The sequence below is a fragment of the Nansenia antarctica genome (genome assembly GCF_963989245.1).
Source record: "Nansenia antarctica genome assembly, chromosome: 15".
Classification (NCBI taxonomy): domain Eukaryota; kingdom Metazoa; phylum Chordata; class Actinopteri; order Argentiniformes; family Microstomatidae; genus Nansenia; species Nansenia antarctica.
The window spans coordinates 3,178,487-3,203,249 of NC_137685.1; the positions used below are offsets into that span (position 1 = coordinate 3,178,487).

The window sequence follows — 24,763 nt, forward strand, 5'->3', positions numbered from 1 at the left end:
GTGTACAGGAACTCTGTGTGCCTCTATCCAATCACTCAGTCACAGAAGGAATAATCGAGAAAATAGAATAAAAATAAAATAAAACAGATTGTGATAAATGATCAAAACAAAAACGTACACAGAGACCATTTGCGTTTGAACACACAAACCCCCCATATGAAGCTATGTGGTGGATGAAGAGGCAGCATCCACCCCTCTGGTATACTATAGTATCCATTTCGACCAATATCTACACAATTTATCGACACACAATCAGGCCCAGCGTTTATCCCAGCATCTCTCTGTCACCCCCCCCCCCCCCCCCCCCCCCCTCTCTCTCTCCCCCAGGAGCCCAGCTGGGAGAGGCTGATAAACACTCAGGGGCGCAGGGCTTAACACACCCTCCCCTTCACACACACACACACACACACACACCCTCCCCTTCACACACACACACTCACACACACTCACACACTCATACACACACACACACACACCCTCCCCTTCACAACGCCACGCTCGCCTGTTCAAAGGGCTCCGGCAGGGAAGGGCTAAACGACCGCAAATCATAGAGGAGAGAAGGAAGGCAGCTGCAGGAGGGAGGGAGGGAGGGAGGGAGGATGGGAGGATGGGAGGGAGGGAGGGAGGGAGGGAGGATGGGAGGGAGGGAGGGAGGATGGGAGGGAGGGAGGGAGGATGGGAGGGAGGGAGGGAGGGAGGGAGGATGGGAGGATGGGAGGATGGGAGGGAGGGGGGGAGGGAGGGAGGGAGGAAGGAAGGAGGGAGGGAGGATGGGAGGGAGGGAGGGAGGGAGGATGGGAGGGAGGGAGGATGGGTGGGAGGGAGGGAGGATGGGAGGGAGGGAGGATGGGTGGGAGGGAGGGAGGATGGGAGGGAGGGAGGGAGGGAGGATGGGAGGGAGGGAGGGAGGGAGGGAGGATGGGAGGATGGGAGGGAGGGAGGGAGGGAGGGAGGATGGGAGGGAGGGAGGGAGGGAGGGAGGATGGGAGGATGGGAGGGAGGGAGGGAGGGAGGGAGGATGGGAGGGAGGATGGGAGGATGGGAGGGAGGGAGGGAGGATGGGAGGGAGGGAGGGAGGATGGGAGGATGGGAGGGAGGGGGGGAGGATGGGAGGGAGTGAGGGAGGAAGGAAGGAAGGGAGGGAGGATGGGAGGGAGGGAGGGAGGGAGGGAGGATGGGAGGGAGGGAGGATGGGTGGGAGGGAGGGAGGATGGGAGGGAGGGAGGGAGGGAGGATGGGTGGGAGGGAGGGAGGATGGGAGGGAGGGAGGGAGGATGGGAGGAAGGGAGGGAGGATGGGAGGGAGGGATGATGGGAGGGAGGGAGGAAGGGAGGGAGGGAGGGAGGGAGGATGGGAGGGAGGGAGGGAGGGAGGGAGGATGGGAGGGAGGGAGGGAGGATGGGAGGAAGGGAGGGAGGGAGGATGGGAGGGAGGGAGGATGGGAGGGAGGGAGGGAGGGAGGATGGGAGCGAGGATGGGAGGGAGGGAGGGAGGGAGGATGGGAGGGAGGGAGGATGGGAGGGAGGGAGGATGGGAGGATGGGAGGGAGGGAGGGAGGGAGGATGGGAGGGAGGGAGGATGGGAGGGAGGGAGGGAGGATGGGAGGGAGGGAGGGAGGGAGGATGGGAGGGAGGGAGGAAGGGAGGGAGGGAGGGAGGATGGGAGTGGGGAAGGGAGGGAGGGAGGAAGGGAGGGAGGATGGGAGGGAGGGAGGGAGGGAGGGAGGATGGGAGGATGGGAGGGAGGGAGGGAGGGAGGGAGGATGGGAGGGAGGGAGGGATGGAGGGAGGATGGGAGGATGGGAGGGAGGGAGGGAGGGAGGGAGGATGGGAGGGAGGGAGGGAGGATGGGAGGATGGGAGGGAGGGAGGGAGGATGGGAGGGAGGGAGGGAGGGAGGGAGGATGGGAGGATGGGAGGATGGGAGGGAGGGGGGGAGGATGGGAGGGAGGGAGGGAGGAAGGAAGGAAGGGAGGGAGGGAGGATGGGAGGGAGGGAGGGAGGGAGGGAGGATGGGAGGGAGGGAGGATGGGTGGGAGGGAGGGAGGATGGGAGGGAGGAGGGAGGGAGGATGGGTGGGAGGGAGGGAGGATGGGAGGGAGGGAGGGAGGGAGGATGGGAGGAAGGGAGGGAGGATGGGAGGGAGGGATGATGGGAGGGAGGGAGGAAGGGAGGGAGGGAGGGAGGGAGGATGGGAGCGAGGATGGGAGGGAGGGAGGGAGGATGGGAGGGAGGGAGGGAGGATGGGAGGAAGGGAGGGAGGGAGGATGGGAGGGAGGGAGGAAGGGAGGATGGGAGCGAGGATGGGAGGGAGGGAGGGAGGGAGGATGGGAGGGAGGGAGGATGGGAGGGAGGGAGGATGGGAGGGAGGGAGGATGGGAGGATGGGAGGGAGGGAGGGAGGGAGGGAGGATGGGAGGGAGGGAGGGAGGGAGGGAGGATGGGAGGAGGGAGGATGGGAGGGAGGATGGGAGGGAGGGAGGATGGGAGGGAGGGAGGATGGGAGGGAGGGAGGGAGGGAGGATGGGAGGGAGGGAGGAAGGGAGGGAGGGAGGGAGGATGGGAGTGGGGAAGGGAGGGAGGGAGGAAGGGAGGGAGGATGGGAGGGAGGGAGGATGGGAGGGAGGATGGGAAAACTGTTTTTGTTTTTTTTACATAATGGGAGCTTGGAAGTGCACTGTGTGTGTGTGTGTGTGTGTGTGTGTGTGTGTGTGTGTGTGTGTGTGTGCGCGTGCGCGTGCGCGTGCGTGTGCGTGTCTCTCTCTCTCTTTCGCTGTCTCACACTGTGATGTGAAAAACAAATGCAACAACCCCAATACTTAACTTAAGCACTTGACAGAGTACATCTGCTGTGCTCTCTATGCACCTGGGGACATATTAAGAGAGTCCTTCATCCAATCTCTACTATATGTTTCGGCTTTGGGTTAGCTTAGCTTATTTTAGCTTAGTTTATCTTATTTTAGCTTGGATTAGCTTAATTTAGCCGATCTTAGCCTAGCCTAGCATCCTGCATGGCTCTGCTGGACACCACCTGTGCTCCACCTCCACTGTTACGATGTCACCCATGGGGAGAGTCTAGATGTGTGTGTGTGTGTGTGTGTGTGTGTGTGTGTGTGTGTGTGTGTGTGTTGTGTGTGTGTGTGTTTGTAGTACGTGCGTGTACGTTTGCGATGTTTAAACTAGACTGGTAGATCTTGGCAGACTGGGTACTTGAAAAGTAGATCTTGGTTCAAAAAAGTGTGGGCACCCCTGGTCTCGAACATTCCACAGCAGCTAGCACACATCATATGGAACCCCTTCTTGGGAGAGGAGAGGAGAGGAGAGAAGGGGAGGGGAGAGAAGGAGAAGGGGAGAGGAGAGAAGGAGAAGAGGGGAGGGGAGGGGAGGGGAGGGGAGGGAAGGGGAGGGGAGAGAAGGAGGAGAGGAGAGGGGAGAGAAGGGGAGGGGAGAGAAGGAGAAGAGGAGAGGGGAGAGAAGGAGAAGAGGAGAGGAGGGAATGAGGGACTGGGATGTAGGAAGGTGATGGGCTTGTTGGATCTTGATGAACAGGCCTACATGACACCGTCATGACTAGTTATTGATTTATGTAGATGGGAGATGTCATGTCAGGACAGGGTGGGACAATCTCTACATGATTCTGTGAATTATGAACAGGTCAGCAACCTCTCTCTCTTTTCTCTCCCCCTACCTTACCTTCTCCCCACGCAACACCCTCCCTTTTCCCTCTTTCTCTCTCTCTCTCTGTCTCCCACACACACACACACACACACACACACACACACACACACACACACACACAGATGAGATAAGCTGGTCTCAGCCAGCAGTCTAACCGGGAACCATGTGTTACCACCACTGTTCCCATACTACTCTATCTACCCAACTCTGTCTACACCTCTACTTACACCTTTACCTACCGAACACATGGATGCTCTATTCTCTCAATGTCCCATTATGACCACAAGGTGGCGTAGATTACCTAATGATCATTTCACTGGTCCCTTCATGTTTGCAGCCTCGAATAAATCCTAACTCCTAGCCATCAGCAGCCATCAATGCATTTAAACTAGACTGGTAGAACTTGGCAGAGTGGCTGTGGCGCAGGAGGTAGAGCCGCCGTCTAACGATCGCAAGGTCGGCAGATCGGTGGTTCGAAGTGTCCTTGGGCAAGACACTGAACCCCAAATTGCTCCCAGTGAGCGGGCCGGCGCCTTGCATGGTAGCTTGCCACCATTGGTGTGTGAATCTGTGTGTGAATGGGTGAATGAGAGGCCGTTGTAAAGCGCTTTGGATAAAGGCGCTATATAAGTGCAGTCCCTTTACCAAGTAGGCTTTTTAGCTTGAGCACAACATTGTTTAGTATGTATGTTTGTACAGATAAACACATCACTGCTTTTGGTCATTACAGTATTCTAACCATCACAATCACATCTGACTCTAGTTCAAATCAAATCATTTAACATCAGTTAAAGCACATTCCTCTCCCTTGTGCCTCATGCCTGAATGTTCAGTGAGTGGCACATCACCGCCGTCACTCAAGTGAACTGTCCTGTAATGTCATGGTACAGTTACTTGTACCCAGTCTCTCTCTGTGATCTCTTGAGGCTGTAGTACCCTTTGCATCCAGTAGAGGGGAGCAAACTCTCAACCAGAAAATCTCAGCCAGTCAGCGGGCACTCGCCCATGGACCCCAGACAACAGTACAATCAGACAGGTTATCAACAGTGCAACACTAGATCACTGGCTGACTCAGGAAAGGGGGGCAGGGGGGGCGACTGCCCCTCCTGGTGCCCCCACGGTTGAAAAACGTCTCTTAAGTGCTCTTTTGAGTGGCAAAATAAGAGGAATGGTCTAAACTTGACCATGTGCCCCCACAGTTGAAAAACGTCGCACTAAAGTGCCGTTTTGAGGATGTGCCCTATTGGCTGTCCTTCCAATGGTCTAAACTTGACCATGTGCACTGATGGGGTCCCATGTAGGTGCCCTTTGTTTCTTTTCGCCCCTTGTCACCCTTCAAACAGCCTGAGTCCACCACTGATCAAGACAGAATGTTGTGTAGGGATAGCTACTGTCACACAAAATGCTGAGAGGTTGTCACCTCTCTGTGTCATCACCTCATGACACAGGAAGAGAGCGTCAGATGGAGAGTTTCAGTATTGCGTTCAGTGTATATTGTGTATTTGCCTTTATTGACCGAAAATGTGGCTCAATTAGGACGATATCGAAAGGCCTTTCCTTATGACGTGGGTCTGGTTAATGTAGTGCAGCATGTTCAATGAAGAAGAAAGAGGTTTTTAATGATGCTCATTAACGATTGGTCAACGAGTGGAGAGACAGCCAAGTAAGAGTTATGTAGGTCAGACTGAAGAAGGGAAATTCTTCTTTCTGCAGTTCTGTTTGATGCCCAAACTGAGCTCTAGGACAGAGTCGATGTCGATGCTTTGTGTGTTTTGTGTTCCTGGTCAAACTGATACACATCGTCATTCATTCGTCCTAATAATGCGGTTATAAAGCCGGGAAGACACTTCTATTTAGAATTTCCCCCCACTCAGAAATATGACACTGTAGAAATATGAGTAGTGTATTTCATCTCGAATTAAATGTTCTAGCCAGAGGAAGGGAGGGTGTCCATGGCTTAATTCTGAATATAGGCCTGTGTTTCCATGGTAACATGGAGGTATCAGTGACTTTGTCGGATTATGTTTCCTCAAGTTAAGAACTGCTTTCTCCCAAAGGTGTGTGTGTGTGTGTGTGTGTGTGTGTGTGTGTGTGTGTGTGTGTGTGTGTGTGTCTGTGTGTGTCTGTCTGCTTTCTCCCAAAGTTTTTTTTTTACGTCAACCATACATTCCCATCAGTGAACAGAAATATGCGATAATATTGATGTGTGTGTGTGTGTGTGTGTGTGTGTGGGTGCATGGGTGTGCGTGTGTGTGTGTGTGTGTGTGGGTGTGTGTGTGTGTGTGTGTGAGTGTGTTTGTCAGTGTGTGTGCGTGCGTGCATGCATGCATGCATGCTTGCATGCGTGAGTGTGTGTGTGTGTGTGTGTGTGTGTGTGTGTGTGTGTGTGTATACATGTGGGTGTCTGCCTCCTCACATGCTGGTTCACATGCGTGAGCCTGTGCAAGCATGTGGATACACTGTGTGTGTGCGTTCCGTGCGTGCATGCGTGTGTGTGTGTGTGTCTGCAAAAAAAACACAATTCAATTGACACATGTTCCAGGGTAACTGAGAGGTCAGGCTGAATAATCCGTTAATGACAGACCACCATTGAATTAGCCTCTTCAGGAATCGAGCACCATTGAAACCATCATAATCTCTCCTCCTTTTGGCAAGATGGACATCCAGCTGCCTGTAATGGCAAACTGGGGCTGCATGCTAAGTAGGTGTCAGCTCTTATTATGGTGATCGTAGTTTTGAGCAGCCTGTAGGCATAGAGCTTTATATGGAACACAGGCTTGGAGAGAGGGAGATAGAGGGGAGGAGATAAAGTGGTGAATGCTGGGAGACATGGAGGAGAGAGGGACTTGTAATGTAAGTGTGTGTGATTGGCCACTGCCCACTCCAGATCTCAGGAGGGGTTGTTGGGTAATGTTGGTCCACTTACAGGTCTTGTAATAGTTTAACATGGTTTCCTCTCCTTGTCTCCTCTCCTTCATCTGCACAGATCTGGAAATAGAGGATAGGTGGAAGCAATATGACGGAAACACACTGGAGGACGTGTTCTCACCTGTCATAGAATTAAGCAATATCACACGAGAGGGAGTGCTGTTATACTGAATATCAGCACGGCTGTGATTGGCTCGTAGGTACGAGGCCGCAGGCCTAAAAGCATGACCTCGAGTGTGATATTGCTTTTATACAACAGTTCTACAGCGCAATTTATTAGTTAACAGTAATAACTGACAACAGATTATGATTTGTTTGTTTATTTAATCATTCATTTTGGCTCCGTCAACAAAAAATAGTTCCGCAACTGGACTGTTGCCTAGTAACCTGAACACAAACATCTGCAGGCTAGCTACTTTGTATTAACGGTCATTTCGGAGTGATAGATATAGTTAAAAGTCCCAGTGCTGTTATACTGTATATCAGCACTCATGGAATGCCTTGGTCGGAACTAACTGATGTAGTATCTGAAGTACCCAAGATCAAAGTTATCAAGATCAAAGGTGATCAAAGGACATCTTCCTGCACACGTCCACACCTGCACCCAATGTGATGTGATGTCTCTTTATAGTGGAGTGTCATTTGGAGTAGGTTGGAGGTTTAAAGATGTCTAACATTGAAGACATCTACGTTTCTGTGAGGAAGAGAGAGAAAGATAGAGAGAGAGAGGCAGAGACAGAGACAGAGACAGAGAGACAGACAGAGAGAGAGAAAGATAGAGACAGAGACTGAGACAGACAGAGAGACAGAGACAGAGAGAGAGAGACAGAGAGAGAGAGAGAGAGAGAGACAGAGACAGAGAGAGAAAGATAGAGACAGAGAGAGACAGAGAGAGAGACAGAGACAGAGACAGACAGAGAGACAGAGAGAGAGAAAGAGAAAGAGAGAGAGAGAGACAGAGAGAGAGAGAAAGATAGAGAGAGACAGAGACAGAGAGAGAGACAGAGACAGAGACAGAGAGAGAGAAAAACTGTGCAGATAACTACTACTACTGCAGCACAGCTCCTCTCCATCTGTGTCTGCAGAGCACGGTGTTTGACACATCATTGGAGGATTTCCAAAGGTGGCACCTGCAGTCTAATGTCTAGGATGTGTACATACATGCATGCCACTAGGCACTGATCCAAGCTCAGTTTGAATTGATTTCTACCACCTACTGCATGAATAAGGGCAGATCTGAGCAGATCTGTCAGGAGGGATGTGGGCATCAGTGGGAGCTCCGCTGGGCAGGGCAGAACATCGTGCCCCTGTTTCCCCACTGCTCCATAGACATGTACTAATCAGTGACAAACGACTCGACACACAGACACACACACACACACACACACACACACATGTAAACACACACACACACGTAAACACACACACACACACACGCACACACACACACACACACACACAAACACCAAACACACACACACATGTAAACACACACACACACACGCACACACAAACACCAAACACAGACATAAAATGTTTCTGTACTCACTCATGGCTGTTCTAGTGTTAAGCCATTGTTTATGGCCATGTTAGTTACATTTTGTAATGGAACTCTAACAGGTCAATTCTACCTGTTGTGTTTGTGATTGTGTTACAGTGACAAATATAACAACTTCTCCTCAGGCTAATGCTCTGGTATTTGAGAGTGCTCAAGTCTCATTAGCAGAGTAGGTAATCGTGCTCATTAAGAGCACTGACACTGTTCGCCTCAGAGTAGCAGGCCAAATAGTCAATCTGCCCGCTAATAAAGCGTGGATACACAGAACAAAACAATAATAACAGCCTCCTTAGAGCACAGCTCTAAGGTCATCTTGTGACACGTCGTTTGATTGCTAATAAATAGGATTTTAACAACAATAATTAGGTCCAGTGTGGCTGGTGTTCACTGTGAGTTTGTGTGTGTGTGTGTGTGTGTGTGTGTGTGTGTGTGTGTGTGTGTGTGTGTCATTACTGGATAAGTCTCTCACCCTCTCTTATATTCCTCTCACTTTTTCTGTATCTCTCAGAATTATTTGTTTTACTCCAGGGGAGAGAGGGGTAGAGGGAGGGAGGGAGGTAAAGAGAGGGGGGTAGAGGGAGGGAGGTAAAGAGAGGGAGAGAGAGAGATAGAGGGAGAGAGGGAGGTAAAGAGAGGGAGATAGAGAGAGAGGGGTAGAGGGAGGGAAAAGAGAGGGAGAGAGAGAGAGTGAGAGAGAGGGGTAGAGGGAGGGAAAAGAGAGGGAGAGAGAGAGAGAGTGAGAGAGAGGGGTAGAGGGAGGGAGAGAGGTAAAGAGAGGGAGAGAGAGAGAGAGAGAGAGAGAGAGAGAGAGAGGAGGGGGGTAGAGACACACAATCCTTTTCAATCTTTAGGGACATTCTTCTTCTGTGGGTTTCATTAGTAGGAGGGAGAGAGAGGTGCTGGAAATCCTCCCGTGTGACCAGACTGGATTATTTACCTTTTTAAATGTGTATGGTTATATTTGCTCCGGTAAGTCCACGTTTCATACAATGAATATACTGTAGTTAATCAGGTACGGTCCAGTATTCTGTTTAAAAATGTCTGTTGTAATAGTGGCAGCAACAGATGGATTTTAACATGTGAGATCCAGATAATCAAGGCTTCTAATTTTCAGTTTTCTACATTCGTGAGCTTAGAATGAGAAGGTTCTATCTCCGTTTAGAATGATAAGGTTCTATCTCCGTTTAGAATGATAAGGTTCTATCTCCGTTTAGAATGATAAGGTTCTATCTCCGTTTAGAATGATACGGTTCTATCTCCGTTTAGAATGATAAGGTTCTATCTCCGTTTAGAATGATAAGGTTCTATCTCCGTTTAGAATGATAAGGTTCCATCTCCGTTTAGAATGATAAGGTTCTATCTCCGTTTAGAATGATAAGGTTCTATCTCCGTTTAGAATGATAAGGTTCTATCTCCGTTTAGGGCAGTTCAGAGATATTGAGCGTCAACGTTTTTACATTCCCTTATGTTTTGTGAGATGGAACCTTTGTATTTGATTAATTACTAACTCAAAAATGGCTCGGTAGCTGCATGGGAATTCTGTGTGTGTGTGTGTGTGTGTGTGTGTGTGTGTGTGTGTGTGTGTGTGTGTGTGTGTGTGTGTGTGTGTGTGTGCATCTTGAGTCTCTGTAACCACTCCTAAGAGAGGCTGTTGCATTGTGAGCATAGTGCCTAGTGGAGTGGAACCATAATGATCTCCAAGAATTTCCCTGAGTCTGAATGGTTGTCATTGAGTGCAGGGGGGATACTGCGATCCCTGTCTGAGACAGATACTGAACTAAGTTCCCACCAGCTCAGGGGGTGACTCAGTCAGTGCATATTGATTGGCAGAAATCCAGAAAACTATTCTGATAAAACACTTATTTTGTATTTTTTTCCCTCATATAATGTGTCAAAACACCTGAAGTGATACAACGCATGTCTGAAACCTGAGTAGCCAAGAGTTTGGGATTTATAATAGCCTTTTTTTAATCTAACTTTTGACTGGTACATGTGCTTTGAATGGGCCGCTCTGGTGAGGCTGCTGATAGCTAGCGTGATGGGTTGATAACAATCAGCTATTTTGTATGCTGCATGTTGTTAACATATTACCTATTACATATAACAAAACACGGTGCAGCAGCTTTCAGTCACGCTGCTGCATGCTCCTGGAACAAACTCCCTGAAGAAATCAAACAGGCCCAAACCCTTAAAATATTTAAATCTAAGCTAAAGACCTTCATGTTTTGCATCAGTTATGATTAAACACAACTATTAACTATTGACTATTGACATTAACTATTGTCTTAAATGTTTTATCTATTTACTTCTTATATTTGCTTTTATTCATTGTAATTTTTATTTTCTTACTATGCTGCTCTTGCTGTATTTTTAAATAATGTATGTAAAGCACTTTGAATTGCCCCTGTTGTATGAAATGTGCTCTACAAATAAACTTGCCTTGCCTACCTGTGCTGGGATGCATGGTGCAGGCAAACGTATGAATATAATACTCTCACACATCACACATTTGTTTCATAATGGAACATTGACATGTGAGTCATCTGCTGAACAGTAATCTCATTCCAAGAAAGTCTCATTCCCAACAGTGAGGAGGCCTTGCTCTTTATCTCTCTGTCTCCACACATTGAATAAGCGCAGAGCTCAAAACCAGCTCAACAGAAGAGGGTGAGAGTTCTAACATCTTTGCAGGAGCCAATTCTGCTCTCAATGCATTACTAATGTGTTTCATTATGGCTAGAATTTATACTCCCGTAGAAGTTGTTCTCGTTGAAAATAGTTGCTACTCTTGAGAAAGCAGGTAAGCAGGTAAGGCAACGTGATGGTTTCACTGTAGACTGTTATTATAGATCACAGCAGTTGGTGGAGCCTTCTTATAATGCCTTATTTGGTTCTCTCTTTTCTTGTTTATCATTATATGTCTGTCTCATCTTTGTTGTTTTGTATAGCCTACTACATGTCGCTGGCAGAAATAACCTTAGATGGCAAATGAAGACGAGGGGAAAGCAGTGAGCAAGAGAGAGAGCGAAAGAGACAGACAGACAAGAAGACAGACAGGAAGACAGACAGACATGAAGACAGACAGGAAGACAGACAGACAGGAAGAAAGACAGACAGACAGGAAGACAGACAGACCTCAATGCTGAGTGAGTGAATAAGAGAGAATGAGAAAGAGAGAGAAGGTAAATGGACTGCACTTATATAGCGCCTTTATCCAAAGCGCTTTACAACGGCCTCTCATTCACCCATTCACACACACATTCACACACCAACGGCGGCAAGCTGCCATGCAAGGCGCCGGCCTGCTCACTAGGAGCAATTTGGGGTTCAGTGTCTTGCCCAAGAACACTTCGACATGTGGCCAGCCGGGGCTCGAACCGCCGATCTGCCGACCTTGCGATCATTAGACAGCGGCTCTACCTCCTGAGACACAGCCGCCCCATGAAGGGGGGGGGGGGTGAGGTAGGGAACGGGGGAAATGGGGGAAAAAGATGTCCAGAGCAAGAGATGTAGTAAACAAGTCACGGTCCCTAGTGGGGACATCTTCGGTAACAGTTTCCCTACGCCTGTCCTCCTCCTTGTCCTTGTACCTAACACGCTGCCTGGCAAACAAGTAGCGGGGAATTAATGACCTGTTTGTTGGGGAGCAGGAGCTTAATTGAAATTGACCCCCCCTCCTTTGCTTCGTCGGCCGAAAGAGCAACCTCATCTTTGGGAAGGATTAGAGTGGCTAGCTTATCCTCATCCTTCTCAGGGTTGTTTATCCTTTAGTTCAGAATTATTGGAGAATGTGTAACACGGAGGAGACGACACCCATGACAGCGTCTGTGCTCTGAGGCTCTGGTTTGTTTTGTCCACAGTGTTAGCAATCACAATAACGCCTTCTCACACTGCAGAAGTAATCAGATGATTCATGCACTCTTGTTGACTATCTTGTGTGTGTGTGTGTGTGTGTGTGTGTGTGTGTGTGTGTGTGTGTATACATGTGTTTGAGAGTGACACTGGGGTGACAATAGACAAAGGCCCGATCCCAATTCACCCCTTCGGCTCCGTTTTGCACGTTCACGTTTAGGGGCTAGGGGGAAGGGGGAGGGCTATCCATGGCTCCGTTTGGAGACATTCGGGACCCACGTTCGATTCGGAACCATGGGACTACCCTCCAGAATGCATTGCGAATCATCTACAGAAATGTTATTTCGCTCTCGGAAATGCGGAAATGCGCCCATGTTAAGTGCAGGAATTAACTGAACAACAATCCAAGAGTGTGCAGTTGTGTAAAGTTGTGTTTGTCTGGTTGTGTGTCTCTGTAGCTTTTTGCCATCTTTGCGTTTGCAACATGCGGAGGCTACACCGGGCAGCTGCGGGTTAGCGTCGACTGTGTGGACAAGACCAGCAGCAACCTCAGCATCGGCATCAACTTCGCCTACCCTTTCAGGTACAGACAGACTCCCATGTTGTTTCTGATGTTAGTTTGTGAGCTTAGAATTATAAGGTTCTATCTCCGTTTAGGGCAGTTCAGAGATATTGAGCGTCAAAGTTTTTACATTCCATTATGTTTTGTGAGATGGAACCTTTGTATTTTATGAATTACTAACTCAAAAATGTCAACATTTTAAAAATAACACCACACAGGCATTAATAAACACCTAATGGATCAGATTATGTAAAAAAATCAATTTTGACCAGAAATGGAGATAGAACCGTATAATTCTAAACGTCACGAGTTGTGTCTGGCTGTCTGTCTATGTACCCCCCTTACCCCTCACTCACTCAGTGGTTTCAACAAGCCACTTGTAGTGACTACATTATGGGTTCATGTTCTCCTCTTACTGTTGGTTGTGTAGTGGGAGGGAACCAGTTCTGGCACTAGGGGCAGAGGGGAGGATTATTAACGTTGCAACTTCCTGTTTAGATACAAGAGTTTTGGTGATCGATTTCCTGGTCCTGTACGGAGTGTACAAGTTGTTATTTTGATTAAACAGTTATCATTACGTTGCCTACGTCTTTCCTTTTTCCTCCGGCACTACACTGGTGACCCCCGACGTGGATTTTTGTTAACGTGATTGTGTACAAAAACCAGCGAGCGAACATTGCAATCCTGCAAAATGTCCGGGAGAGGAAGACGTTCGAACCAGCGGCAGCCATCACCATCCCCTGTCAGGGTAACGCGTGGTGCGCACACTCCCACTCTCAAGCTACCAGAATTCTGGGACTCAACGCCTGCTGCATGGTTTGCTATTGTAGAGGCACATTTTAACAAAAGTGACATCGATGACGACGACGACCGGTACAACCATGCTGTGGCAATGTTGGGCAGCTCCACCGCAGCTCGAGTGGTAGGTTTTTTGTCTGCTCCCCCGACGACGAACAAATATGAGCGCCTCAAGGCCCTGCTTCTAGAGACATTTGAACTGTCCACTGCGGAGAGGGTGCGTCGCCTATTTGCCATGTCGGACTTGGGTGACGAGAGGCCTTCTGCGCGCATGGAGAGGATGCTAAACCTGCTCGGTACAGAAGACCCCATGATCCTCTTCACAGAGCTGTTCATGCGCACATTGCCAGCTCAAGTTAGGATGGCGCTGGCCAACACCGCCATCATGGAGCCCCGCGCCCTGGCCAGGGAGGCGGACCGGTTCGTCTTGGCCATGCCTCAACGGTCCCCCGACCTGCTCGCTCCCGCGGCCGCCCCGCCACCCGACCGTCGCAGGAGAGCGAAGGGTGACGCCAGACCTTCTGGCCAGCAGGGTAACGCTGCGGGCCATTGTTTCTACCACGCCACTTTTGGCGCCAAGGCCAAACGGTGCCGCTCACCCTGCACCTTCGGACCGACGGGAAACGGCGGGGCCGGCACTCAGTAGTGGCCCTGAGCGCTGGCGTCACCAACAGGCTGCTCTTCATACAAGACACCGCCTCTGGTCGCAGTTTTCTTTGTGACACAGGTGCCCAGTGGAGCATCATTCCGGCAGAGAGGTCGGATGTGGCGAAGGAGGAGCGTGGTCCGCAGTTGGCAGGCGCGGACGGCACACCTATCCGCTCTTATGGCACTAGGGCGGTGGACGTGTGCTTCGGAGGACAATGCTTTTCGTGGGATTTTGTCATAGCGGCTGTCACATTTCCCCTCCTTGGTGCGGATTTTCTGTGCGCCCACAACCTGTTGGTGGACGTGGGGAACAGGCGCCTGGTCAACTCACAGACTTTCGCTTCCTTCGCCTGTACGCAGGGGGAGGCGGTCTACAGCGGGTGGTCCAATACGCTCGCCGAAAGTGACCAGTACCTTCGGCTGCTCGCCGAATTCCCCGACCTTACCAAGCCCACCTTCTCCGCGCCCACGGTGAAACACGGAGTGGAGCACCACATCGAGACCGAGGGGCCTCCCCTCCACGCCAGGGCCAGGCGCCTCAACCCGGAGAAGCTGGCCATCGCCAGGGCGGAGTTTGCGCATATGGAGCAGGTGGGCATCGTTCGGCGCTCGAGCAGCCCCTGGGCGTCTCCCCTGCACATCGTCCCTAAGTCAGACGGCGGGTGGCGCCCATGTGGGGACTACCGCCGCCTCAACGACGCGTCCAAGCCTGACCGCTACCCGGTCCCACATGTCCAGGACTTTTCAGCGAACCTGGCAGGCAGACGCTTCTTCTCCAAAGTGGACCTGGTACGGGGGTACCATCAGGTGCCGGTGCACCCCGAGGATGTCCCTAAGACGGCCGTAATCACGCCATTTGGACTCTTCGAGTTTCTGCGGATGCCGTTCGGCCTGAAGAACGCGGCGCAGACCTTCCAACGCCTCATGCACTCGGTGCTCCGGGACCTACCATTCCTCTTCGTCTACTTGGATGACATCCTCGTCGCAAGCACCACGGAGGAGGAGCACCTGTCCCACCTCCGGGCCCTTTTCGCACGGCTCAGCCAACATGGGCTGATTGTCAATCCGGCGAAGTGTGAGTTCGGACGGAACACCATCGACTTTCTCGGGCACCGGGTCTCCGCAGAGGGGGTGACCCCCCTCCCCTCGAAGGTGGAAGCTGTCGCTGCTTTCCCGCGCCCCAGCACAATCAGCGAGCTCAAGGGGTTCATCGGGATGGTAACCTTCTACTATCGCTTCCTCCACCACATCGCTCACATCCTGCGGCCTCTGTACGATGCCCAGAAGGGCAAGACTCTGAAGCAGCCGGTGGACTGGACGGCGGAGCGTGTCAAAGCCTTTCAGGACACCAAGGCGGCCCTGGCCCGCGCTGCCATGTTGGCCCACCCCTCGACCTCGGCACCCACTGCTCTCACCACGGACGCCTCTGACTTTGCTGTGGGAGCGGTGTACGAACAGTGGGTTGGGGACGCCTGGCAGCCTCTTGCATTCTTCAGCCGCCAGCTGTCTCCCAGAGAGCAAAGGTACAGCACATTCGACAGGGAGCTCCTCGGGCTGTGGCTTGCTGTCAGACACTTCCGTTTTTTACTGGAGGGCCGCGAGTTTACGGCCTACGTGGACCACAAGCCACTCACGCACGCCATGTCCAAGGTGGCGGAGCCGTGGTCCGACCGCCAACAGCGCCAGCTCGCCTACATATCCGAGTTCACCACAGACATCCAGCACGTTGCTGGGAAGTCCAACCAGGTCGCGGATTGTCTCTCCAGGGCGGTGGTTGGTGCGGTCCAACTGGGTTTGGACTACGCGCGCATGGCTGCAGACCAGGCCGCCGACCCCGCCGTCCAGGCTCTCAAGTTGTCGGACACAGGACTGCGCCTAGAAGAGGTGGTTTTCGGTGACGCAGGGGCCACGCTCCTGTGCGACGTCTCCATGGGTCAGCCACGACCGGTGGTCCCCGCCAACTGGAGGCGCCCCGCCTTCGAGGCGATACACGGCTTGTCTCACCCTGGTAGGAAACCGTCCTCGCGGCTGGTGTCAGAGAAATTCGTCTGGCATGGGCTCAAGAGGGATGTGAGGGCCTGGGTAGACACGTGCATCGCCTGCCAGCGCGCCAAGGTGCATCGACACGTCAAGGCCCCCCTGGAGCAGTTCTCTGTGCCTGAGCGGAGGTTCGATCATGTAAACGTGGACCTGGTAGGGCCGCTGCCCCCCTCGCACGGATACACCTATCTCTTTACCATGGTGGACAGGACGACTCGCTGGCCGGAGGCAGTTCCGCTCTCATCAACGACAGCCCCCGACCTGGCCCGGGCGTTCATCGCGGTGTGGGTCTCCCGCTACGGCACCCCTGCTGATCTCTCCTCTGACCGTGGCTCACAGTTTACTTCAGAGCTGTGGGCAGCGGTGGCGGAGAATCTGGGGGTCAAGCTCCACCGCACAACCGCCTATCACCCGCAGGCGAACGGGCTCTGTGAGCGTTTCCATCGATCCATGAAGGCCGCCCTTCGAGCCAGCCTCACGGACAGCAACTGGCTTGACAAGCTGCCGTGGGTCATGCTGGGGCTCAGGACAGCGCCTAAGGAGGACCTCCAGTCGTCGTCCGCTGAGCTGGTGTTTGGACAGCCGCTGCGGGTCCCCGGTGACTTCATTCCCAAGTCAACGGAGCCCTGGTCCGCCGCCGCTCAGCGCGCCTCCCTGCTGGACAGCGCCAGGACCTTCGTCCCGGTCCCGACTACGCAGCATGGTGTCCCTACTTCGAGGGTGCCCCCGGAGCTGCACTCGGCGAGGTTCGTTTTCATTCGTCATGATGGCCACAGGACTCCACTACGTCCTCCTTATGACGGGCCTTTCCGTGTCATCGAGGCCGGAGCCAAGAACTTCATGGTTGACATGGGGGGTAGGCCTGAGTGTGTGTCCGTTGATCGCCTCAAACCGGCCCACTTGGACCTTGAACTGCCCCTGGACTTGGCCCTGCCACCGCGCAGAGGCCGGCCTCCAGTCCTACCTCCCCTGCAGCGCCCTGGCCATTCCCCCCTCCGACCCCGACAACCCCCCGCAGCTCACGGGCCCCCGGTCGTCACTGCCCCCCGTCCTTCCCTGCAGGAGGACGTGATGGGCGATGTCACACCTCCTCCCGCACCTCCTGACTTTACCTACGATCGTAGGGGCCGGGCCATACGCCCTCCTCGCCGTGAGGATTTCCAATATTGAGGTGAACACTGGGGGGGCTGGTGTAGTGACTACATTATGGGTTCATGTTCTCCTCTTACTGTTGGTTGTGTAGTGGGAGGGAACCAGTTCTGGCACTAGGGGCAGAGGGGAGGATTATTAACGTTGCAACTTCCTGTTTAGATACAAGAGTTTTGGTGATCGATTTCCTGGTCCTGTACGGAGTGTACAAGTTGTTATTTTGATTAAACAGTTATCATTACGTTGCCTACGTCTTTCCTTTTTCCTCCGGCACTACACACTCTAAATTACGTCTGGAGTGGTGAAATGATCTGTTGGTGCTCTTCACAGGAAGATATACACAGTACTTTAAAAAGTGGCACACTGAAAGACATTTATATAGCCAAACAATGTCCAATGAAGGCGAGACAGATTTCAGCACTGGCGGACTCAAAAGGGCACTTAAGAGAGGGTGACCGCCCCTCCTGGTGCGCCCACGGTTGAAAAACGTCTCTCTTAAGTGCCCCTTTGAGTGGCAAAAATGCTCTTTTGAGTGGCGAAAATGAGAGGACGTGCCCTATTGGTGCCCCTCCAATGGTCTAAACTTGACCATGTGCCCCCACTGTTGAAAAACGTCGCACTAAAGTGCCCTTTTGAGTGGCAAAATTAGAGGATGTGCCCTATTGGCTGCCCTTCCAATGGTCTAAACTTGACCATGTGCACTGATGGGGTCCCATGTTGTGCAGTAGGTGCCCTTTTTTTCTTTTCGCCCCTGCCCTTCAAACAGCCTGAGTCTGCCACTGCTCGCACGCATGCACACACACATACACTGAACTTGTGATTACCACTCTCATGGCCCATCCACAGAGGGTTCACCTCACACCAGCTGGTTTAATTACCTTATTGATTTACTCCCCAACCCAGCTTCACACTCCACACCAGTATCTGTATATATTATGGTTGGCTTGGTAATTCTGTCAAGGAGTTCTGGTTCTCCTTCTCCCTTCTTCTATATACTATGAGGTCATGCGAGAGAGAATTGTCATTCAATCACCAGTCCGCCACTGGATTCAAGCACATGGAAATGGTCTGTAGAATAGCCAACTATTTCCCCCGGAGACATAAGACAGCCTTTCTCTTAGAGAGAGAAAAAAAAAACACCCACTTGTAGAGACACAAAAAAGAAGACACCCTGACCTTACCGTTAAAACACACTGTTGCAGCCAGTACCATATTGACAGCAACTCCCCTTGATATCCTGTCTCTCTCCAATGGACTGTGTGAAGAATGTTTTAACGAGTTTCAGGTTGTTGCTCCTCTCTCCTTGAGCCTGCTATTTGTACTAGATGACTGCATGCTCCTACGATGAGACAGAGAGCCTTGAGTGAGATTTTCAGGTTATGAGTGGTTGATGTTTTAAAGTTCTCTTCAAACCCCTCTGTCCTACAGTAGAGCTGAACTCCATAGGAAGATATGGTAAGATATGGTAAGGGAAATGGAAGTAAATGTTACTCTAACAATCCCAATCACTGTTAGTTGTAGGAGGGGCCCCTGACAATTCGTGAGTTTAGAATGATAAGGTTCTATCTCCGTTTAGAATGATAAGGTTCTATCTCCGTTTAGAATGATAAGGTTCTATCTCCGTTTAGGGCAGTTCAGAGATATTGAGCGTCAACGTTTTTACATTCCATTATGTTTTGTGAGATGGAACCTTTGTATTTTATTAATTACTAACTCAAAAATGTCAACAATTTAAGGCATTAATAAACACCTAATGGATCAGATTATGTAATAAACTCAATTTTGACAAAAATGGAGATAGAACCTTCTACGTCACGAATTGTAGATAAGTGGAGGAATTTGTATTTTTATTGTTGAATTGAGATGACATGGTTCTGATTCCCCTGCCTCCCCTCCCCCCCCAGATTGCACCAGGTGTCCTTCGAGGCGCCCCGCTGCGAGGGGCGGGGGGGAGAGCAGCTCTTCCTCATCGGGGACTACTCTTCCTCTGCGGAGTTCTTCGTCACCGTCGCGGTGTTCACCTTCCTCTACTCCCTCATGGCCACCGTCGTCTACATCTTCTTCCAGAACAAGTACCGGGAGAACAACCGGGGACCCTTCATCGTGAGCACACGACCTTTGACCTTCTCATTGTTTGTTGTGTTTAAACTTTCATTCATTTCATCTTAGGAACACACACTCTTCCAAACCACAGAAACTGTTTGAACTCAACTAAAGGTACATAACTACTAGGTACTAGGAGTTTTATTTCAGACGGTTCGGTTCGCCTTCCACGGTTCAATACACTAGTGAACCGTGCGGGTTTTCGGGTTTATCCTGCGTTTCATTCAAAGTCAGAGGTGGAGTTGGTTCTTGCTCAAATGTTTGTTCATGGAAGGAAGCCCCCCCCCCCCCCCTCCCCGATCCCACCCCTCCCACCCCCTCCCTTTGTCTCTTACTTTTCTATGTCTATCTCTATAATTTCTCTCTTCTTTTTCTATATTTTCTCTCTAGTCTCTATTCTTTATTTTCTTTATTTCTTGTTCTCTTTATAAAAAATAAAAAAACAAACAAAAATGATGCAGGATGAACTTAAACAAGTGAAGAAAACTTGTAAAGTGTGTGAAATGAACTTGTGAAATGTAATGTAAAGTCCTGCAATAAAGTATAAAAAAAAAAAAAATGTTTGTTCATGGCGAGCGGAGTTGAGAACATGGCAACAGTTTGAGGAAGCCCCGGATTGCTACAAATCTGCATTGTGGGGTCGTTCATTCTGGTTTTGTGTCTCTGGAATGTGTCTAAATGTTAAAGTTCCATAAGTATAAGCAAAATAAAGTAAAGTAACAGTTTGTAAATAAATAGTAGCATTTTTTCCCCTCCTTACACACAAAAACATGGACCGAAACCGTGACCCAAAAATCGAGGTTCATACCGAACTGAACCGTTGCACCCCTACTAGGTACATAACTAACTCTTTTGTGTCTTGGAGACTCATTAAAACAAGCACCACTACATACCATTTCATAGGCAAATACCAGCTAAAAAACGTATTGTTATAGCATATATCATCCCTATCCTACCCTCCTCCCCTCTCCTTCACCAGGACTTCGTGGTGACGGTGGTGTTCTCCTTCCTGTGGCTGGTGAGCTCCTCTGCCTGGGCCAAGGCGCTGTCGGACATCAAGGTGGCCACAGACCCAGACGAGGTCACGCTGCTCATCTCTGCCTGTAAGGTCCAGACCAACAGGTGTGGCTCCGTACAGGGACCTCGCTGGTCAGGCCTCAACACATCTGTGGTGAGTCACAATATTGTACACTGCACAGACACATCACATGCGACACATCTCTTCAGGTTACACCTTAACTGCTCCTCCTGAGACATCTACTGCCCCCCAGCACTGTGTCTCCTGAAGACACCCGCTTTTCCCCTCTACTGTGTCCCCTAAAAACTTCTATTGCCCCCCTTGTACTGTTTCTCTGTTTCTCCAGTGTCTAAAAACAAACAAACAAAAAAAAAACATCCCTAGGTTTAGAAGAAGGTTCTTCCTTCTATCAATGGCCCCGGGCCTGAGCTGGATTACTCTTCCTGCTACGACTGGTGGATTGATGATTCACTTGCTTAGTATTCAAATGTATTGATTGTAAGTCGCTTTGGAATAAGGCGTCTGCTAAATGCTTTTGGATCTGCAATGCATCTTATTTCACAAGGGTGAAATTCCTCCATTCTGTTATCTGATCTCCGAGACCGCTCATAATCCAAGAATACTGTTTAGTACTATCGGCAGAATTGTAAATGTCCCACCAAACAAGGTTACCAAGGTTACCAACCATTCTCCAGAAGAATGTGACAACTTGCAATTCTTTATGAAAAACATTTTAAATATCAGAGATCGGATCATTCCTTCCATACATGACCTGGCTGTTGCTTACCAATTGGAGGCAAACCTGTATTCATTTATTCCAGATGAAATCCCTATAGTCCCTAGTAGACTACTAAAACAATTAATGGAAACAGTCTGCCCCAGCATTTTTGCTATTATTAATATTATTAATGGCCACTGGCTCAGTACTGCCTTACTTTAAGCATGCTTAAAGTACAACTGCTTCTGAAAAAGTCTGGACCCATCAGTTTTAAACAATTATAGAGTCATTTCTTTTATCCAGAGTTTTAGAGAAGGTGGTCTATAATCACCTGACCAGCTATCTGAACAAATAATGTTTTATTTGAAAAGTTCCAATCTGGTTTTCGCCCCTGTCAACATAGCACTGAAACTGCTTTGCTTAAAGCACTGAAACTGCTCTACTTAAAGTCACAAACGACCTACTTTTAGCAGCTGATTCAGGTCAGTGTTCCATTTTAATTTTTCTTGATCTTATTGCAGCATTTGATCACAAATCAATCACACTATTTAAAATGTTTATGCTGACCTCAATTTCCAGAAACAAATCAAAACAGTGTTTTTATCAGTTGAGAAACATTGTCAAAACATTTACAAATCTCCCAAAAGTCGTCCATGCATTAATCTCATTGGGGCGGCTGTGGCGCAGGAGGTAGAGCCACCGTCTAATGATCGCAAGGTTGGCAGATCGGCGGTTCGAGCCCCGGCTGGCCACATGTCGAGGTGTCCTTGGGCAAGACACTGAACCCCAAATTGCTCCCAGTGAGCGGGCTGGCGCCTTGCATGGTAGCTTGCCGCCATTGGTGTGTGAATGGGTGAATGAGAGGTCATTGTAAAGCGCTTTGGATAAAGGCGCTCTATAAGTGCAGTCCATTTACCATCTCATTTAGATTATTGCAAGTCCCTCTATTCTTCCCTCAGTAAAAAGGCGCTCTCACGGTTACAGATAAACAAAATGCAGCAGCTATATATTATTATTGTTCTTATATATCTCTCTCTGTGTCTCTCTCTCTCTGTCTCTCTCTCTCTCTCTGTGTCTCTCTCTTTCTCTATGTCTCTCTCTCTCTCTGTCTCTCTCTCTCTGTCTCTCTCTCTCTGAGTCTCTCTCTCTCTGTGTGTCTCTCTCTCTCTGTCTCTCTCTCTGTCTCTCTCTCTCTCTCTCTGTCTCTCTCTCTGTCTCTCTCTCTCTCTCTCTCTCTCTCTGTCTCTCTCTCTGTGTGTCTCTCTCTCTCTCTCTCTGTGTCTCTCTCTCTCTGTGTCTCTCTCCTCCAGGTCTTTGGCTTCCTAAACTTCGTCCTGTGGGCCGGCAACATCTGGTTCGTCTTCAAGGAGACCGGCTGGCATAAGGGTGGCGCAGCTCGGCACCCTGACAGGGCGCCAGAGAAACAGGCCGGGGCCTTAAACCAGCAGCCCTACAACCAGGGCAGCTTCGACCAATCAGGAGGTGGCTTCACTGCCCAGGGAGACCTAGAGCAGGCCTCGGAATACAGCCAGGTGGGCGGGCCCACCTCCTACTCCAATCAGATGTAGCCTTGCAGTCTGATAGGCACCTCTGCTTTCAATAAGGGCCAATAAAAGGGGGTCGGGGGGTTAAAGAGATGCTACGGGATCTCCACGATTACGTCAAATCATCGGCTGTGATGCAAAACCTTTCCTGAAGCTTTTCCTGGTTGAGGATTTTCTCTAATTAACAAATGCTAATTTGAAACAGCTATCTTAATCTATTATAGCAATATTTTACCTGGCATGCGTGTGGCACATAATACTTATTACGTGAGCTGGTGAGCGAGCGCACATATTGAGAAGCAGTGGCTGAATTTAAACAACTATCCTGTTGTGTCTCTTTAAGGGTGGGGTAATCCTTCTGATGCATCAATGCTTTGTTGATGTTGATGTTCTGTCTGTGCAAAAATAATTAAAAGCTACAAAGATGTTCCTGGTTTGTTGAAATGACTAACATGCAGTTAAAAGATAGAGGTATCTTGGTGACGGGAATTGTCCATTGGTACAGTTGTTGTAAGTATTTTTTTGTATTGTACAAAAGCGATATTACTTCACTTTCAGGCAGTTTTTTTTCTGTCGTTTTCCTGATTGTTGTTGCCTGTGGTTACAGTTAGTAGTTTTCTCTTTTTCTGTGGTAGGTGATATACCACAGGCCTTTTAAACGTTGTCTTTTACAAACTGGTTTGCACTGTCATAGAAGAGAAAACATGTGGTCTCCGTTTGTATAATTATTGAGGTTTCTTATATCGCGTTGACTAAGTGCATGAAGTTGTGCTGTGTGGTGCTATGTCTGTTTGTGCACAATCTAAATATTCATAAATGGCAGGATTTTAATCTATTTTATTTAAATCTGTCTGATTGTAATATATGGTCCTTTTCTATTATTATTATTATAGTTTGTTTCTAAGCTTGTATTTACTTTTATTTTCTCTAGGAAACCTTATTTTCAATACATATTATTATTATTATTATTATTATTATTATTATTATGTAGTTATTCAAGATCAGAGGATTATTATTGTTTAGAAAGAATTCAAGTTTTCATGGACAAATAAAAAAGTTACCTTTTCATTGCACAACAACTTTTTTGTGTAAAAAGGGTTTGTGGGATGTTTCTTTAATAATAATGTAATGTTTGTGTTAATTATAGTATTATACAGAGCAAAGAGTTCCTACCCTCTCAGTTTACAAATGGTCACTCGTGGTTCAATCAAATCTGTTTTCTATGCTGTGCTCAGACTGCTGTGCAATGATGAATGATGTCTTCTCCTCCGGTAGTAAGGGCCTGCTGACAAACGTCGGTTGCTAAGTCGTGACGTGTTTCCGGGTCCAACGTTGGCTGAGGCGCTCTCTTCGAAATGCCGCGGTAATAATAATAATTCATTATATTTATATAGCGCTTTTCCGAGGCTCAAAGACGCTGATAATGTGGGGAAAACGGGAAAGTGCTGTGTCCCTTGTTGTATGAATAGATCCAAGTCTAAAAAACGATTTAACTGTCATTCTACCGCTGTAGTACACTGGTACTCTGGTGCTTTAGTACACTGGTACTCTGGTGCTTTAGTACACTGGTACTCTGGTGCTTTAGTACACTGGTACTCTGGTGCTTTAGTACACTGGTACTCTGGTGCTTTAGTACACTGGTACTCTGGTGCTTTAGTACACTGGTACTCTGGTGCTTTAGTACACTGCTCCTCTGGTGCTTTAGTACACTGCTCCTCTGGTGCTTTAGTACACTGGTACTCTGGTGCTTTAGTACACTGGTACTCTGGTGCTTTAGTACACTGGTACTCTGGTGCTTTAGTACACTGGTACTCTGGTGCTTTAGTACACTGCTACTCTGGTGCGGGGAAGTTTTGGTTTGGACCCGGAAATTGCTAAACGTCACGTGTGACGTCAGACTTAACAACCGAAGCTCATATGTATCACCCTTCCTGAGCACAACCTTTTCATTTTATCTATCAGGTTTTCTCTGTTTTTAAAATCTCTAAAGTTCTGAAGTTTCGATTCTGAAAAAAGAATTCAGGTTTGTATGACTTTTGTCAGTGTGACGAATAATGCTAACAAAAAAAAAGTCAATAATGTCTTGAGTCGACGTCTGTTTACATTGAGGGTAACGACGTGTGCCACCCTGTCAGTGTCTTGAATTCCAAAGCATGCGGCGTGCATATCC

At 49.3% G+C, this 24,763-nt stretch overlaps 1 protein-coding gene across 1 annotated transcript in view; it reads left to right on the forward strand.

Moving 5' to 3' along the window:
* synpra (synaptoporin a) overlaps positions 1 to 22,617 on the forward strand; it is a gene marked incomplete at both ends in the record, with an annotated part of 30,151 nt that extends 7,534 nt beyond the window's left edge. The window contains 4 exons of the mRNA XM_080545654.1: positions 12,472 to 12,596; positions 19,115 to 19,313; positions 20,293 to 20,484; positions 22,360 to 22,617. Of these exons, the coding sequence (XP_080401780.1) occupies positions 12,472 to 12,596; positions 19,115 to 19,313; positions 20,293 to 20,484; positions 22,360 to 22,617 (774 nt within the window). The remainder of the gene's footprint in view (positions 1 to 12,471; positions 12,597 to 19,114; positions 19,314 to 20,292; positions 20,485 to 22,359) is intronic.
* Positions 22,618 to 24,763: the final 2,146 nt, after the last annotated feature.